We start from the raw sequence: 13,497 nt of genomic DNA, 5'->3' as shown, positions 1-13,497 counted from the left end.
ACAACCAGCCAAGTCCTTCTTTAACTTACCCACGACCGACCGATTTCTTTGTTTCTGGAGGACAGACATCCCGACCTATAAGCTTCTGCGCTAGCTCATCTTCACATCTGCCCCGTCTTCCGATCTAGATTTCGCCATGGGAGACGTCGCCGTCGAGACTCCGGCGAACAACGTCACGCCTCACACCAAGGCAGCTCCATTGGATACGATCCCCAACATAGACTCCCTCGAAGGCACAGGAAACGATGGAGGTGATGAATACGCCACCCTGAAGAGACTGCAGAGACACCTAGAGTACGTACGAGCATGGACAACGGTTTCCGCGGCACAAGTTGACGCTTCAACAACAGGTACATCCAGCTCCAGGAGGAGTACATCAAGGATGAGCAAAGGCAAGCTACATACCATCTCTCCCATGGTACTTGATATATTGGCTAACATCGGCTATCTGTGTAGGAGCTTGAAGAGAGAACTCGTCCGCGCGCAGGAGGAAATCAAGCGGATACAGAGCGTGCCTTTGGTTATCGGCCAGTTTATGGAAGCGATCGATCAGAAGTATGGCTATGCAAAGTGCTGACAAGCATCAAGTAGCTGACATCTTGCAGTACCGGTATCGTGCAGTCGTCAACCGGCTCAAATTACGTCGTCCGTATCCTGTCCACGCTCGACCGCGAGAAGCTCAAGCCCTCATCCTCGGTCGCACTCCACCGTCACTCCAATGCCCTTGTTGATATCCTACCTCCGGAGGCGGACTCCTCTATCGCTATGCTGGGTGAGAATGAGAAGCCCGATGTGACGTATGCAGATGTTGGTGGGCTTGACATGCAGAAGCAAGAGATTAGGGAGGCAGTGGAGCTGCCTTTGACGCACTTTGACCTCTACAAACAGATCGGTGAGCTTATATTTCTTTTTCGCCACCCTCCCAAGAATCTCTCGATTATTAATGCCGGCTGAATTAGGTATCGATCCTCCTCGCGGTGTCCTCCTGTACGGTCCTCCCGGTACTGGTAAGACCATGCTGGTCAAGGCAGTAGCAAACAGCACAACCGCCAGCTTCATCCGTGTAAACGGATCCGAGTTTGTTCAGAAATATCTAGGTGAAGGTCCTCGCATGGTTCGCGATGTTTTCCGCATGGCTCGAGAGAACTCCCCGGCTATTATCTTCATTGACGAGATTGACGCCATCGCCACGAAGCGTTTCGACGCCCAAACTGGTGCGGACCGTGAAGTGCAGCGTATCTTGCTGGAACTTCTCAACCAGATGGATGGTTTCGAACAGACGAGCAATGTCAAGGTTATCATGGCTACCAACAGGGCGGATACTTTGGATCCTGCCTTGCTACGTCCGGGTCGTTTGGATCGGAAGATCGAGTTCCCGTCCCTGCGGGACAGGCGTGAGCGCCGGTTGATTTTCTCTACCATAGCGTCTAAAATGTCGCTTTCCCCCGAAGTCGACCTGGACTCGTTGATCGTGCGCAACGAGCCCCTCTCGGGTGCGGTCATTGCGGCTATCATGCAAGAGGCGGGTCTCCGCGCTGTCCGGAAGAACCGTTATAACATCATCCAATCCGATCTCGAGGATGCTTATTCCGCCCAGGTCAAAACCGGACAGGAAGCAGATAGGTACGGAACACTGTCTATGCACCCTGCCATCGAGACTCGGCTAACAAGGTACACAGACTTGAATTCTACCGGTAAACCAAGCGAAGAGCGTGCTTTAAGCTGGAGATCGGGTGGCTCAAGGCGGACATGGGGGCAGTTAGCTGTATTATCAAATCTAGGCTATCATATATTAGGACAACGACTGACGCATTTGGGTATTCCGCTGGAGTAGCCTGTCTGTTGGGTCCAAGTAGTGAAACTGTAGAACACATCAGCGCAGCTACTTGTTTTGGGCTGTGCCAACGTACGCTCCCCCCTGGACGGCTACTGTATGTAGGGACCTACGTATCTGCTGCCTGGGCGATAGATAGTAGATACCTGTCCGTAGCTGTTGGCCAGTTGGGCAAGGCGCTTGCGCTAGTTTAAAGTAGGCAGGCACCGAACCTAAGGCGGTCTTACATCATCACCCGCGGTCGGGTTCGCGTGATCCGAGCAATGATAAGGCGCCAGCAACGGGGAGACCTCAGGAATCCAGCCATCCAACCCAAAACTTTCAATGAGAATCCAAAATGAACGAGCATGATGTAGAAATTCGAGATAGAGCTTAAGTACGTAGAGCCTGAATATCCATATGAGATGTACCTAAGGACCTGGCGGTTCAGAGGATCAACTGATCCGATAACCCGTGACGATCCCTTGCCAATGACGCAGCCAGGGCAGCCAACCATTGGCTGCGGCTGGGGAGGTCGCTCCGCAACCAGGCCGGGCTCTACGGTCACCCGCATCACTTCCCTCTCCCCCAGACCTCCTCTTCTCCCCTGCTATCTCTCCCTCTCCTCCCCATCCCCTTCAGTCCTTATTCTCATCCTTATCCATACGTGCATCACCCAGTCTATCTGTCTCGGGTCATCATATCTCGCTGGGTCGTTGTTTCTGCTGTCGCCCATCATGAAGTCGACCACCTTGCTCACGGCATCCGTGCTGTTGGGCTATGCCTCTGCCGAGGTTCATAAGCTGAAGCTTAACAAGGTTCCCTTGGAGGAGCAGCTTGTGAGTTTCTCCCCTGTTGGCGCGAATACTACTAGCTAGACAGTAGTATTGAAGCTTCCGGGACTTCCAAAGCTGACCCTGTCATCCGTAGCTCACGCATAACATGGACGCCCATGTCCGCGCTTTGGGCCAGAAGTACATGGGTATCCGCCCATCCATCCATCAGGAACTCGTTGAACAGAACCCCATCAATGATATGAGCCGTCACGACGTCTTGGTGGACAACTTCATGAATGCACAATGTACGCAAACAGTGTCGCCTGTGGCCCAACTTGATTAGGAACTGCTGCTGACACTCCCTTCCATAGACTTCTCCGAGATCGAACTGGGTACTCCCCCCCAGACTTTCAAGGTCGTCTTGGACACTGGCAGCTCGAATCTGTGGGTCCCATCCAGTGAATGTGGCTCTATCGCCTGCTACCTCCATAATAAGTACGACTCGTCTGCCTCGAGTTCGTACCATAAGAACGGCAGCGAGTTCGCTATCAAATACGGCTCTGGTAGCCTGAGCGGATTCATCTCCCAGGACACCCTCAAGATTGGTGACTTGAAGATCAAGGGGCAGGACTTCGCTGAGGCGACCAACGAACCTGGTCTCGCCTTCGCTTTCGGCCGATTCGATGGCATCCTCGGATTGGGCTATGATACCATCTCCGTGAACAAGATTGTCCCTCCCTTCTACAACATGATTGACCAGGAGCTCCTTGATGAGCCGGTCTTTGCTTTTTACCTCGGGGACGCCAACACCGAAGGTGACAGCTCCGTGGCTACCTTCGGTGGTATTGATAAGGACCACTACACTGGCGAGCTGATCAAGATCCCCCTCCGCCGCAAGGCTTACTGGGAGGTTGACCTTGATGCCATCGCTCTTGGTGACGATGTTGCTGAGCTCGAGCACACCGGTGTCATTCTGGACACTGGCACTTCCCTGATTGCCCTGCCCGCTGACCTTGCGGAGATGATGTAAGTCTAATACTTTCTCTCGCGTCACGACAAACTGCTCACAATCTTCACAGCAATGCCCAGATCGGTGCCAAGAAGGGCTGGACTGGCCAGTACACCCTCGACTGCGCGAAGCGCTCGTCCCTGCCCGACGTTACCTTCACCCTTAGCGGCCACAACTTCTCGATTTCTGCATTCGACTACACCCTGGAGACCCAGGGCTCCTGCATCAGTGCCTTCATGGGCATGGACTTCCCCGAGCCCGTGGGCCCCTTGGCCATTCTGGGCGATTCGTTCCTGCGCAAGTGGTACAGCGTGTATGACCTCGGCAACAGCGCCGTTGGTCTTGCCAAGGCCAAGTAAAGGTGATCTGGCACATATGACCCTTCCTCAGCGTGATGATTTTATTTGTAGCTGGAGATTTCGGAGCCGGGCTGGCTTGATCTATTTTTTGCAGACGCACAAGGACGTAATTTTGCGGATGGTTCCCTCATGTTTCCAGCGGTTGCCGGATAAGCTCTAGGGATCTCCAATGGAATGCCGGTGATATGGGTTTATTTACGTTCTTGCTGGGATTTTGATTGATGATGCAATACTAGTAACGCCTAGAGGTGAAATAACAGTTTCGCTGTGAATGGTGGTTTCGGTGGTACCTCGATGTGTATTGTGTAGACGTAAGCGGGGCCCTCGCCGAGGAGGTCGAAAACTACAGGAGATCGCATGAGCAGGCCGAGTCTGGGCCGCTGTCTCGCCCCGCACAGGCCAGCCGCCGAACCCATGACTCTTGGCGGCCAAACCTTCTTCATCCACGGTCTGACCTCCACGCCCGCTCCTCTTGCTTTCTTTCTTTCATCATCACCTCTCCCGCGTCCTTTTATCCTTCCCTCGTTCTCCACCTAACCACTTCTTTGTCCTGGACCTGCGCCTTCACCACACGGCGCGGATTGGTCTACTTCATTTAGCTCGAGAGCTTCCCGCTTCATTGTATTCGTCGCGTCCTTGCGTGGCGAACCACCCGCGACAACACCACCTACCTTCTTTCACCTGTCCATCTGATCATCATCCCGCTTTTCCCGGTCGCGTTCCACCCAGGCAAGCCTTTTTTAATTGATACCCTCGCGCCGTGGTCGAGCTTCGTTTGCTTGCTGTTGTTCCCCCCGACAGCAGTCATCGGGCATGGCTCCGTAGCTGTCGAGCTCGATTCCCTTTCTTTTCTCAATCGAAACACCCCGCAACTCCTCGACCAGTGCTACCTCGCTACCGGTGATAGGGAGGTAGGGGGAAATCTGGAGGGGGTTGGAGACGAAGGAATTGATTACAATCCGAAACTCAGATTCAGGCATGCTTCTCCGGTTACCACCCAGTCTCCATTACCCAATCACCGTCACGTCGCTGCTTAAACAGCCTGGTGATGCGGTGGAACGTGATGAGGCATTGTTCTGGTATGTTTACCAGACTACCGTCACGGAGGGTGATGGGCTGGGGAACAAGGTGGAGGTGAAGCGCAAGTTTCCGACGAAGTTTGAGTCGACCGTTGATGGAGAGGTGGTGCAGTGGAAGATTGCCAAGGGAGATGTTATTGACGAACCGTATGTTCTTTCTCGCTGTTAATCCCGGGAAACTGGTTGTTGGTGATGGTGGCTGACGCGTGATTCGTTGGGTCTAGGGTGGATGTTCTGGAGGTTGATGAGCCATGTGCGCACGAGGTTCAGTTTGGCGGTCTCTGTGCCGAGTGTGGCAAGGATATGACTGAGTAGGTGTTATGAGATGCTTGTGATGGGACTTGGCTTACACTTGTTACAGGTCGTCATATAATACCGAGGTGGCAGACGTGATGCGCGCACCAATTCAGATGGCCCACGATAATACCACACTGACCGTCAGTGCACGAGAAGCCACACGAGTGGAAGAAGATGCGAAGCGTCGTTTGCTGTCAAACCGGAAGCTCTCGCTTGTTGTCGACCTGGACCAGACTATTATTCATGCTACTGTCGACCCGACGGTGGGTGAATGGATGCAGGATAAGGAGAACCCGAACTACCAAGCTCTGAACGATGTCCGCGCATTTCAGCTGGTGGACGACGGACCGGGCATGCGTGGATGTTGGTACTATGTGAAATTACGACCTGGGCTAGAGTCTTTCCTGCAGAATGTGTCAGAGATGTTCGAGCTACATATCTACACCATGGGAACGAGGGCTTATGCGCAACATATCGCTAGTATCATAGATCCAGATCGCTCACTCTTTGGCGACCGTATCCTCAGCCGTGACGAAAGTGGCAGCCTGACGGCCAAGAACCTGCACCGGCTGTTCCCGGTGGACACCAAGATGGTGGTCATTATTGACGATCGCGGGGACGTCTGGCGCTGGAGCCCTAATCTCATCAAGGTGTCGCCCTATGACTTCTTCGTCGGCATTGGGGACATCAACTCGAGCTTCCTCCCTAAGAAGCAGGAGCTGGCCCCCCCAGCAAGGCTGGCGAGAAGCCAGCGCCTAAGCCAACGAAGGGTGCACTGGAGGAGCACCATGTCAATGGGGCGACCGCGAAGACCAATGAGCAGAGCGAAGTCTCGACATTGGAACAGCTGGTGACTATGGGTGGCGGAGACAATCCCAGACTATTGCAGGAGCAGACTGATGCACAGGAGGAAACGATCATGCACCAGGTGGAGGACCGGCCATTGCTACAGAAGCAGCGAGAGCTGGACGCGGAGGATGATGCGGCGGATAGTAGCGATACTTCCAGTAGCATAGACGATTCTCAAGATTTGAGCAAGCACCGACATCACCTGTTGGAAGACAACGATCGGGAGCTGTTCGACTTGGAGGTGCGCCTGGAGCAAGTGCACCGGAATTTCTTTGACGAATACGATCGAAGAAGGTCACGGGCGCTGGGCGGCCGAGTGGCGGCTCTGCGAGGCGAAAAGGTGCCATCTAAGGAGAAAGATGTTGACCTGAAACTGGTACCCGATGTCAAGGACATTATGCCCCAGATCAAGCGTCGCATTCTCGGCGGCGTCGTCTTGGTGTTCTCCGGCGTCCTTCCGCTCGGCACAGATACGCAGAATGCTGACATCTCCCTCTGGGCGAAGAGCTTCGGCGTTGCTATCTCATCAAAGATCAGCTTAAGGACCACACACCTTGTGGCTGGACGCAACCGCACCGCCAAAGTCCGAGAAGCGACAAGGTACCCCAATATCAAGATCGTCACGACGCAGTGGCTCCTGGACTGTCTAATCCAATGGAAGCGACTGGCGGAGGAACCATATCTGCTGCCGGTGCACCCTGACGACCGCGGGGAGCCGATTTCGCCCGGATCCAAAGAGTTTGTTGAGAGCTCGTGGCTTTCGTCCTCCGACGACGCGACAGGGGACTCCATGGCGGATGACGAGGACGCGACCGAAGACCTCCTTAAGTCGGCGGGCATGGATCAAACGTCACCCATTGGCTACGATGAAGAGCAACAAGCAGCCGTGCATGAGGAGCTGAAGGAGTTTTTGGGCAGCGACGACGAGAGTGAAAGCGATAGCGATGTGTCTTTGGTGGACGAGATGGGACCGAGCAAGAAGCGGAAGCGCGAGGAAGGCGAAGGTAGCGGGGACGAGGAGATGGACAGTGCAGGCGAGGAGGGGGATGTGCCGGGCTCGCGGCTGTCGCAGCGGATCAAACGGTCGTATGAACGGAGCACGGGGCTGAAGGAAATGGCCAGCGCGGGGACTGAGGGGGCGACGGCTGCATCGACGACGGCGGACGAGGCGGACGAGGCGCCAGCGACGCAGGGCCCGGCGGGGAGTTCCCCAGTGGACCCGGCGGAGGAGGATGACGAGCTAGAGCGAGAGATGATGGCGGCGTTTGAGGACGGGGATTACAACTCCGAAGCAGAGGAGCAGATTGCAAACGAAAACGGTTGACATGATCGGACATATGGTTGGATTTGATGTCATGTTGGATATGTACTTTTCATTGGCAGGGAAGGGCGTTGCGAAGCTGTCGACGGGAGCATTTGCTTGAGTCGGTATGCGATGATGGCATAGCGAGGGCGTTTAGTGCAGCGCGAAAAAAAGATGTCACATACTATGGTATATTATTGGTCAATTGACTATATTCTGGGATACTCCAAAACTATTTGTTTGGATCATATAATTGCCTTCATACTATACTATCTCCGGATACTTCGTAGATAAACATCATTCATATATTCATAGTAACCATAAGTACTGATGCGTCAATCATACAGATTCATCCATTCATAATACATCCTATCCACCCCCTCTCCAAAAAAAAAAAGAACAAAACCCACCAAATAGTAAGTAACCTCACCGATACAAATCCCGATTCACCTGCCACGACATAATAATCATCCAAACATAAAAGATGGTATTTACCAATTCAAACGCAAACGCCGTTTTCCAACAATTACCTATACCCAACACAACCATTAGCATTAGGATTATCTCTCAACCCCATCCCCCAAAAACAAACAAAGAACGAAATACTCACAAATCGTATCCTCCGTAATCCACGCCAAGGTCCTCCACCCATCCCCAACCGGATGGGGACTATCCGTGACATAAATCCGACAATTATCATTCACATTGGATAAAACCCCGTATAATTGAAGCGAGGTCTCCACGAGACCTGTTAACCATAGCACGAAGAGAATGAATCCGCCCACGATGATAATGCCGGGGAGGAGGAAGCGTTGGGCTGCTAGAACGAGGATGAGAATCACGAAGAAGATTCCTAGTGCGCCGGAGGTTATCATGTATGGGAAGAGCCTGGGGTTTTTTTTTTGGTTAGTATTGTGGTTGGGGATTGATGGGTTATTGGGGGGAGGGGATTGGGGATTGGCGTACCAAGGAACTTCAAGTTGCAATTCATTCTGAACACTCATAAACCAGGAGAATATTCCCAGACAGATTGCTGAGGAAGAGAGAACCACTAGGATCCAGACGTTGAGTTGCAGTTCGGGCCAGTGGTAGCGGCGACGGCGGTGGTAGATTCGGACGGCCATTTCTCTTTTGTTTTTTCTCTTTGTTTTTGGTTGGGGTAGGGTAGGGTTGGTAGTGTGGTGTTGATAGTATAGTTATGTATAAATGTAGTAATGGGTGGTAGTGGTGGTAGTAGTGGTGATGGGGTATATAACGATTGGTGTGTGGTTAGTATAGAGTCGATCTATCGATCAATCGAGATAGGGTAGGTACTCCGTAGAGTTGTAGTAATAGTAGATAAGAGAAGTAGATAGGATCGAGTATGGGGTATGGGTATGTATGGTATAAAGGCATCCCATCAGGCAGAAGCGTCACTTTCGCCTGACTTGTTAGAGGGGCTTGCGACAATGCCAGCGCATTGATGTTCCTGACCGCAATGATGCTTGGGCTGATCGATCGATGCCCTGCGGTCGGTGCTCAACACGATTTGTCTCGACCGGACAGCTTATGAAGGATTGGAGAATATGAAACAAGGTACGGAGTAATAAACAAAGAATGAAGATAAAAGAAGAATTGAATGCATGGGGTACCATGTGCGGAGTACAAATCAACTGAAAATCCGAAAATCCGGTGGCAGGAAATGGTGGCGGGTAAATCTAAGCCGGTCGAGGCTTACTCCGAATAAGCTTGCAGAAGGAACCGATTGCTCGTCATTAAGTCATACCGCCCATCTATCTAGAACACCAATTCTAATTTACAGCAGTGTGTCGCCCAGCGCGCTCCGCACCAACGAGCATCCCGTCCGGATCGTGTCGCTGGCCCCCGACTCCTCCAGGCTCGGGTTCACCTCCACCAGATCCATCGCCACTAGGTTGCCCGTCTCGTGCACACACTCGCAGATGAAGTCGCCCTCACGCAGAGTCAGTCCACCGCGCACCGGCGTGCCTGTGCTGGGCGCCCACTGCGGGTCCAGCGCATCCACGTCGAACGACAGGTGGATCGGCGTGTCGTTGCCAATGTGAGCCAGGGCCATCTCGACCACGCGGCCAATGCCGTACCTGGCAGGGTTAGCATGACGCAAACATCCTGGGAGAAGCTGGTACCTACCGGTCAATATCGTGCATGCTGAACGCCTTAATGCCATGCTCCCGAAGAATCTGCTTCTCGCCGCGGTCCACATCCCGGAGACCAATGTACACCAGCTTGCGAGTGTTGACAATGTGCTCATCCTGCAGCCACCCGAAGATGTCCGGGCGCTCCTCGCGAGCCAGACGCGTCAGGAACGCCATGGGCATGCCGTGGATGTTGCCGCTGGGGCTCATCTCGGGAATGTTGATATCTGCGTGCGCATCAACCCAGATGACCGCCATCTCACGGCCCAGGCGCTCGCGGATGGCCTTGGCTGTGCCCGACACGGTTCCGATCGCGATCGAGTGGTCACCGCCCAGTGTCAGCACAAACTTGCCCTCCTTGGCGTGCTCATAGACCTGCTCGCTCAGCGACTGGGTGACGGCGCTGACCGACCGGGGCTTCTTCATGCCGCGGTGGTCGGGGTCGTCGGCGGGCATCTTGTCCTCGTAGTAGTGGACCTGGTCGTCATAGTGCAGGTCGTAGCCGAGGTCGTCGCGCAGTTGCTCGAGGAGACCGGCCTCGACTAGAGCCATCGGAGCCGCTTCGACGCCAACTTTGCACTGCAGCCAGGGCCCGTATGGGGCGTGGGTTAGCCGGGGTTCTGACGCTAGACTGTGATGACGATGATCGACGGATCCGTCGCCGGATTTTTGTACGTACCTGGCCGCCATTGAAGCCCACAGCCACGACGCCCAACTCATTGGGCTTGGAGAGAAATCTCTGGCGAATTGTGGAAGGAGAAGTCATGGTGAATCTGAGAGAGAAAGAGGAAGGGTGGAGAAAGGAGAGAGGAGAGGAGAGTCGCGAGGACGAGGGTTGAAGAAAAAGTAAAGGTTCTAGAAGGGCGGACCCAAAAGATGAGATAAGATCAAGCGGGTGGAGACGATCCGAGGCTGGCACGGCCGTTGAAACGAACACCGCACGAGACAAGCAACGGAGGGAGAGAAAGGATAGAAGAGAAGGAGAGGAGCAGCAAGGCTGATGAGTCTTGAGAGAGAAGAGAAGATTAGAGAAGAAGGGAAAGAGAAAGCTGGGAATCCGACGGAGCAGGCAGGAAGGGCCGGGTTAAAAGGGCGGGCGGCCGTGGGGCATCGCGATCGCTAAGACCTGCTTTTAGGGATCAGGCCTTCCCCTAAGTACAGGTCGAGGAGAGATGCCCGCCCCGGCGGCCCTTTTCACTCCACCGCCCGTTTCCATTAGCAATCGATTCGTCCAAGATACGCTCGGAATGCTACGCCGTGATAGTGACGGGATGGTCATGCGGGAATTCGCTCGCAGGATTTCATGGTGGTCACAGTCGTGACGGCGGGGAGACCGTGCCGGGAATGGGTATCATGAACAGCTACCATCTACGTTTGATGAATAGTGATTACATCAACTCCGGCCCTCCAGAATCAGCTCCCGCAGGATCGCGTCCGCCTTGGGGGCTTCCACCCGCCCCTTTTCGCCCATCCGCATCATCTGTCCGACAAACCAACCCAGCTTGCCCAGTTGGTTCTTCTGCCGGATCTGCTCGACCATCGACGGGTTGAGGCTGATCGCAGCCTCGGCCAGTGCCACGTACTCCTCCCGCGATAGCGGCCGCAGCAGTAGGTTCTCCTCTTCCAGTAGTTGAGGGATCGCCCGCGCATCCCCCTCGAACACCATGGCCAGCACCTGCTTCGCCGTCGGGCCCGTGATGCGCTGCCGCTGCAGCTGGTCGATCAGGGCGGCCAGGGTCGGGGCAGGAACCCGCTCCCCATCCCACGCCAGGTCCGCTTTGGTCAACAATCCCCCAAGCTCGTGAAGGACCCAGTTCCCCGCCACGCGCGCGAGTCCTTTCTGCGCCTTGGGACCCTGGTCCTCTTGCAGCGCCCGCAGTAGGTCCACGACCTCCTGGTAGTACTCCAACCGAGCGCCGTCCTCAAGTTCCACCAGCGGCTTCGCGTCCTCGAGGGGCAGACCATACTCTGGCCCCGCCAGCAGTTCGATGAGTGCGTCCGTGGATGTCGGGAGGGTGTTTCGGAGCTCCGACACGAGATCCGCGCCGATGTAAAGGGGCGGCAGATCAGGATCAGGCATGTAGCGGTAGTCGACCTCCCCCTCCTTGCCTCGCAGTTTGCGCGTCTCCGTGCTTCCGATCGTCCAGCCCCGGGTCTCGCCTGCCACCACCCCGCCGCTCTCGAGGACAGCAATCTGTCGGTTCTTCTCCGCAATGATGGCATCCTCCACAGCCTTGAAACTGCTCAGATTCTTGATTTCTGTGCGTTGCCCGAGTCCACCGATGCCGCCGTACTGATGCGCGCCCGCTGCGTCCCCCCGCTGGCGGATGGAGACGTTGACGTCAGCCCGCAGACCTCCCAGCTCCATGCCGGTTGTCACCGCATTGCACGACTGTAAGATAGACTGAATCTTTCGAACGCAGGCCGCTGCGGTGGCGGGTGTGTGGATCTGCGGCATGGTGATAATCTCGACGAGTGGATGGGAGACACGGTTGAAGTCGAGGAGTTGCGTCGAGGGCGGGTATTCTTGGGATTTCGCGGTATCCTGCTCCATTTGGACCTGTTTGATGCCGATGCGAACCATGTCGCCGTCTTCGGGCGCAATGCCGTCGTGGCTGAACAGGTCCACATAGCCATTCTTTGCAAATGGCTCTGCTCCGTGTTAGAGTGCAGAAACGGCCACTAGAGGTGATTTAATTACCATAGTACTGGGTGATCTGATATCCTGCCGGCTGGTCCTGGTAGAAGTAGTGTTTCCGGTCGAATTTGCTGACCGGCTGAATGTCACAGTTCAAAGCAAGGGCGGCGCGGAGGGCGGGGAGGAGCGTTGCGATTTGAAACTCCTACGTAGTACACATCCAGCTGTTATCATCTGCAGCTCATGCATGAGGAACGGATCAACAAACCGGCTGGGACCCCGGAAACGCCAGGTCGAACAGGGCAACATTCGAGTTGGGAAGATCCGTAGATGACGTTGGCGCTCCTGGTCACAGAGATCAGCTAGAGAGCTCCCGGTATATATCCACCCAATCCCAGTTACCCACGAGAAAACAACTTGGACTCGGTGTTCAGCTGTGCATGGATCTCAATTCCCACCGTCAACTCCCACTTCTGCCGGGAGGCCTCCTCATTCTCTCGTGTCTGTCGCTTGCGCGCCTTGACGGCCTTGGCGTCCTGCTTGAGCTGTTTTCGAAGGGGGACGCGGTCCTGCGACTCGGTCGCGGTTGTTTGGAGGGATCGAAATGGTTGCGAGACGGACCAGGCAGGGAGGGGGCTAGAGGTGCGCCTGGCAGACTGCGGCCGGGGGAGATGGCATTGCGGGCAGGCGAGCGAGCGGGTTGCTCGTGGGCACTGCCGAAGCCATGGTCGAAGCATGAGCCCGAGGCAAGTGAAAGGCGGGCCTGCTGGAGGAGAGGGGAGGGGAGGCTCGGAGGATCGGAGGGTTGCAGGGGACGAGAAAAGAGGGGGTCGTCCAACAGCAAGAACAATTCTCGTCTACTGGAGACGGCCTGGGCGTGGATGGGAATCGATGGAAGGACGGAATTAAGCGCGCGAAGGAGATTATAGCCCGTACCATACGGTAATTACGCTCACCGCTGAGCAGCACGAATCATGAATGGCATCATGGATGGAATGGAGGGGACCAGATGGCGCATTGGCACCAATAAGGGCATATCCGCAGAGGGTTCCAGGACCTCCCATTCGCGATGCGCTGGTGGTAAGTTCGCGCATAGAGGGCCACTGGCTCTCCTGCATGTCATGCTTCCAGAGCATCCACGAAGAGGGCATGTCATGCATTGAGCTCGGGGATTAGCGGAACCGTAGAGGAAGACGGCAGACAGAGATAAAGAGATAGATT

At 54.9% G+C, this 13,497-nt stretch overlaps 6 protein-coding genes across 6 annotated transcripts; 3 read left to right on the top strand and 3 right to left on the bottom strand.

Moving 5' to 3' along the window:
- Positions 1-136: 136 nt before the first annotated feature.
- On the top strand, positions 137-1,834 carry rpt3 (proteasome regulatory particle base subunit RPT3; the record flags this gene model as incomplete). The annotated part of the gene is made up of 5 exons (XM_025613921.1): positions 137-294; positions 351-392; positions 457-555; positions 606-892; positions 960-1,834. The coding sequence occupies 5 exons, from the start codon at positions 137-139 to the stop codon at positions 1,832-1,834; spliced, it is 1,461 nt and encodes a 486-aa protein (XP_025466460.1).
- Positions 1,835-2,550: 716 nt separating this feature from the next.
- On the top strand, positions 2,551-4,157 carry BO94DRAFT_518632 (pepsin-like aspartic protease; the record flags this gene model as incomplete). Its single annotated transcript, XM_025610042.1, has 4 exons — positions 2,551-2,652; positions 2,744-2,894; positions 2,961-3,615; positions 3,669-4,157. 4 exons carry the CDS (start codon positions 2,551-2,553, stop codon positions 3,955-3,957), a joined length of 1,197 nt encoding a protein of 398 aa, XP_025466459.1. The 3' UTR covers positions 3,958-4,157.
- A 293-nt stretch (positions 4,158-4,450) lies between these two features.
- fcpA (protein-serine/threonine phosphatase) lies at positions 4,451-7,706 on the top strand. The gene is made up of 4 exons (XM_025611938.1): positions 4,451-5,183; positions 5,261-5,347; positions 5,398-6,004; positions 6,070-7,706. The coding sequence occupies exons 1-4, from the start codon at positions 4,936-4,938 to the stop codon at positions 7,504-7,506; spliced, it is 2,379 nt and encodes a 792-aa protein (XP_025466458.1). The 5' UTR covers positions 4,451-4,935; the 3' UTR covers positions 7,507-7,706.
- Positions 7,707-7,795: 89 nt separating this feature from the next.
- BO94DRAFT_494210 (uncharacterized protein) lies at positions 7,796-9,082 on the bottom strand. The gene is made up of 3 exons (XM_025609222.1): positions 8,452-9,082; positions 8,096-8,373; positions 7,796-8,015 (listed from the first exon to the last, which is right to left on the bottom strand). The coding sequence occupies exons 1-3, from the start codon at positions 8,607-8,609 to the stop codon at positions 7,912-7,914; spliced, it is 540 nt and encodes a 179-aa protein (XP_025466457.1). The 5' UTR covers positions 8,610-9,082; the 3' UTR covers positions 7,796-7,911.
- A 131-nt stretch (positions 9,083-9,213) lies between these two features.
- Positions 9,214-10,675, bottom strand: BO94DRAFT_536088 (arginase). The gene is made up of 3 exons (XM_025611937.1): positions 10,318-10,675; positions 9,634-10,217; positions 9,214-9,584 (listed from the first exon to the last, which is right to left on the bottom strand). Exons 1-3 carry the CDS (start codon positions 10,402-10,404, stop codon positions 9,281-9,283), a joined length of 975 nt encoding a protein of 324 aa, XP_025466456.1. The 5' UTR covers positions 10,405-10,675; the 3' UTR covers positions 9,214-9,280.
- Positions 10,676-10,717: 42 nt separating this feature from the next.
- Positions 10,718-13,120, bottom strand: BO94DRAFT_101958 (glutamyl-tRNA(Gln) amidotransferase subunit PET112). The gene is made up of 4 exons (XM_025605463.1): positions 12,683-13,120; positions 12,545-12,621; positions 12,340-12,481; positions 10,718-12,290 (listed from the first exon to the last, which is right to left on the bottom strand). Exons 1-4 carry the CDS (start codon positions 13,011-13,013, stop codon positions 11,032-11,034), a joined length of 1,809 nt encoding a protein of 602 aa, XP_025466455.1. The 5' UTR covers positions 13,014-13,120; the 3' UTR covers positions 10,718-11,031.
- Between the last annotated feature and the right edge of the window lie 377 nt (positions 13,121-13,497).

Source organism: Aspergillus sclerotioniger (assembly GCF_003184525.1).
Source record: "Aspergillus sclerotioniger CBS 115572 chromosome Unknown BO94scaffold_17, whole genome shotgun sequence".
NCBI classification, from domain to species: Eukaryota; Fungi; Ascomycota; class Eurotiomycetes; order Eurotiales; family Aspergillaceae; genus Aspergillus; species Aspergillus sclerotioniger.
The sequence above is the reverse complement of the archived record's forward strand: the minus strand, read 5'-3'. Positions and strand labels throughout refer to the sequence as shown.

Bases quoted from the DNA above. Each gene is read 5' to 3' on its own strand.
- fcpA (XM_025611938.1), top strand. From the start codon at position 4,936: ATGCTTCTCCGGTTACCACCCAGTCTCCATTACCCAATCACCGTCACG. The intron at 5,184-5,260 runs GTATGTTCTTTC...CGTTGGGTCTAG, and splicing joins GGAGATGTTATTGACGAACC to GGTGGATGTTCTGGAGGTTG. The intron at 6,005-6,069 runs GTCGGCATTGGG...CCCCCCAGCAAG, and splicing joins TGTCGCCCTATGACTTCTTC to GCTGGCGAGAAGCCAGCGCC.
- BO94DRAFT_494210 (XM_025609222.1), bottom strand. From the start codon at position 8,609: ATGGCCGTCCGAATCTACCACCGCCGTCGCCGCTACCACTGGCCCGAA. The intron at 8,374-8,451 runs GTACGCCAATCC...AAAAAACCCCAG, and splicing joins TTGCAACTTGAAGTTCCTTG to GCTCTTCCCATACATGATAA. The intron at 8,016-8,095 runs GTGAGTATTTCG...TGTTGGGTATAG, and splicing joins GATTACGGAGGATACGATTT to GTAATTGTTGGAAAACGGCG.
- BO94DRAFT_536088 (XM_025611937.1), bottom strand. From the start codon at position 10,404: ATGACTTCTCCTTCCACAATTCGCCAGAGATTTCTCTCCAAGCCCAAT. The intron at 10,218-10,317 runs GTACGTACAAAA...CCCTGGCTGCAG, and splicing joins TGGGCTTCAATGGCGGCCAG to TGCAAAGTTGGCGTCGAAGC. The intron at 9,585-9,633 runs GTAGGTACCAGC...TAACCCTGCCAG, and splicing joins AGCATGCACGATATTGACCG to GTACGGCATTGGCCGCGTGG.
- BO94DRAFT_101958 (XM_025605463.1), bottom strand. From the start codon at position 13,013: ATGCTTCGACCATGGCTTCGGCAGTGCCCACGAGCAACCCGCTCGCTC. The intron at 12,622-12,682 runs GTGGGTAACTGG...CTCTGTGACCAG, and splicing joins CGAGTCCAAGTTGTTTTCTC to GAGCGCCAACGTCATCTACG. The intron at 12,482-12,544 runs GTTTGTTGATCC...TGTACTACGTAG, and splicing joins CGTTTCCGGGGTCCCAGCCG to GAGTTTCAAATCGCAACGCT.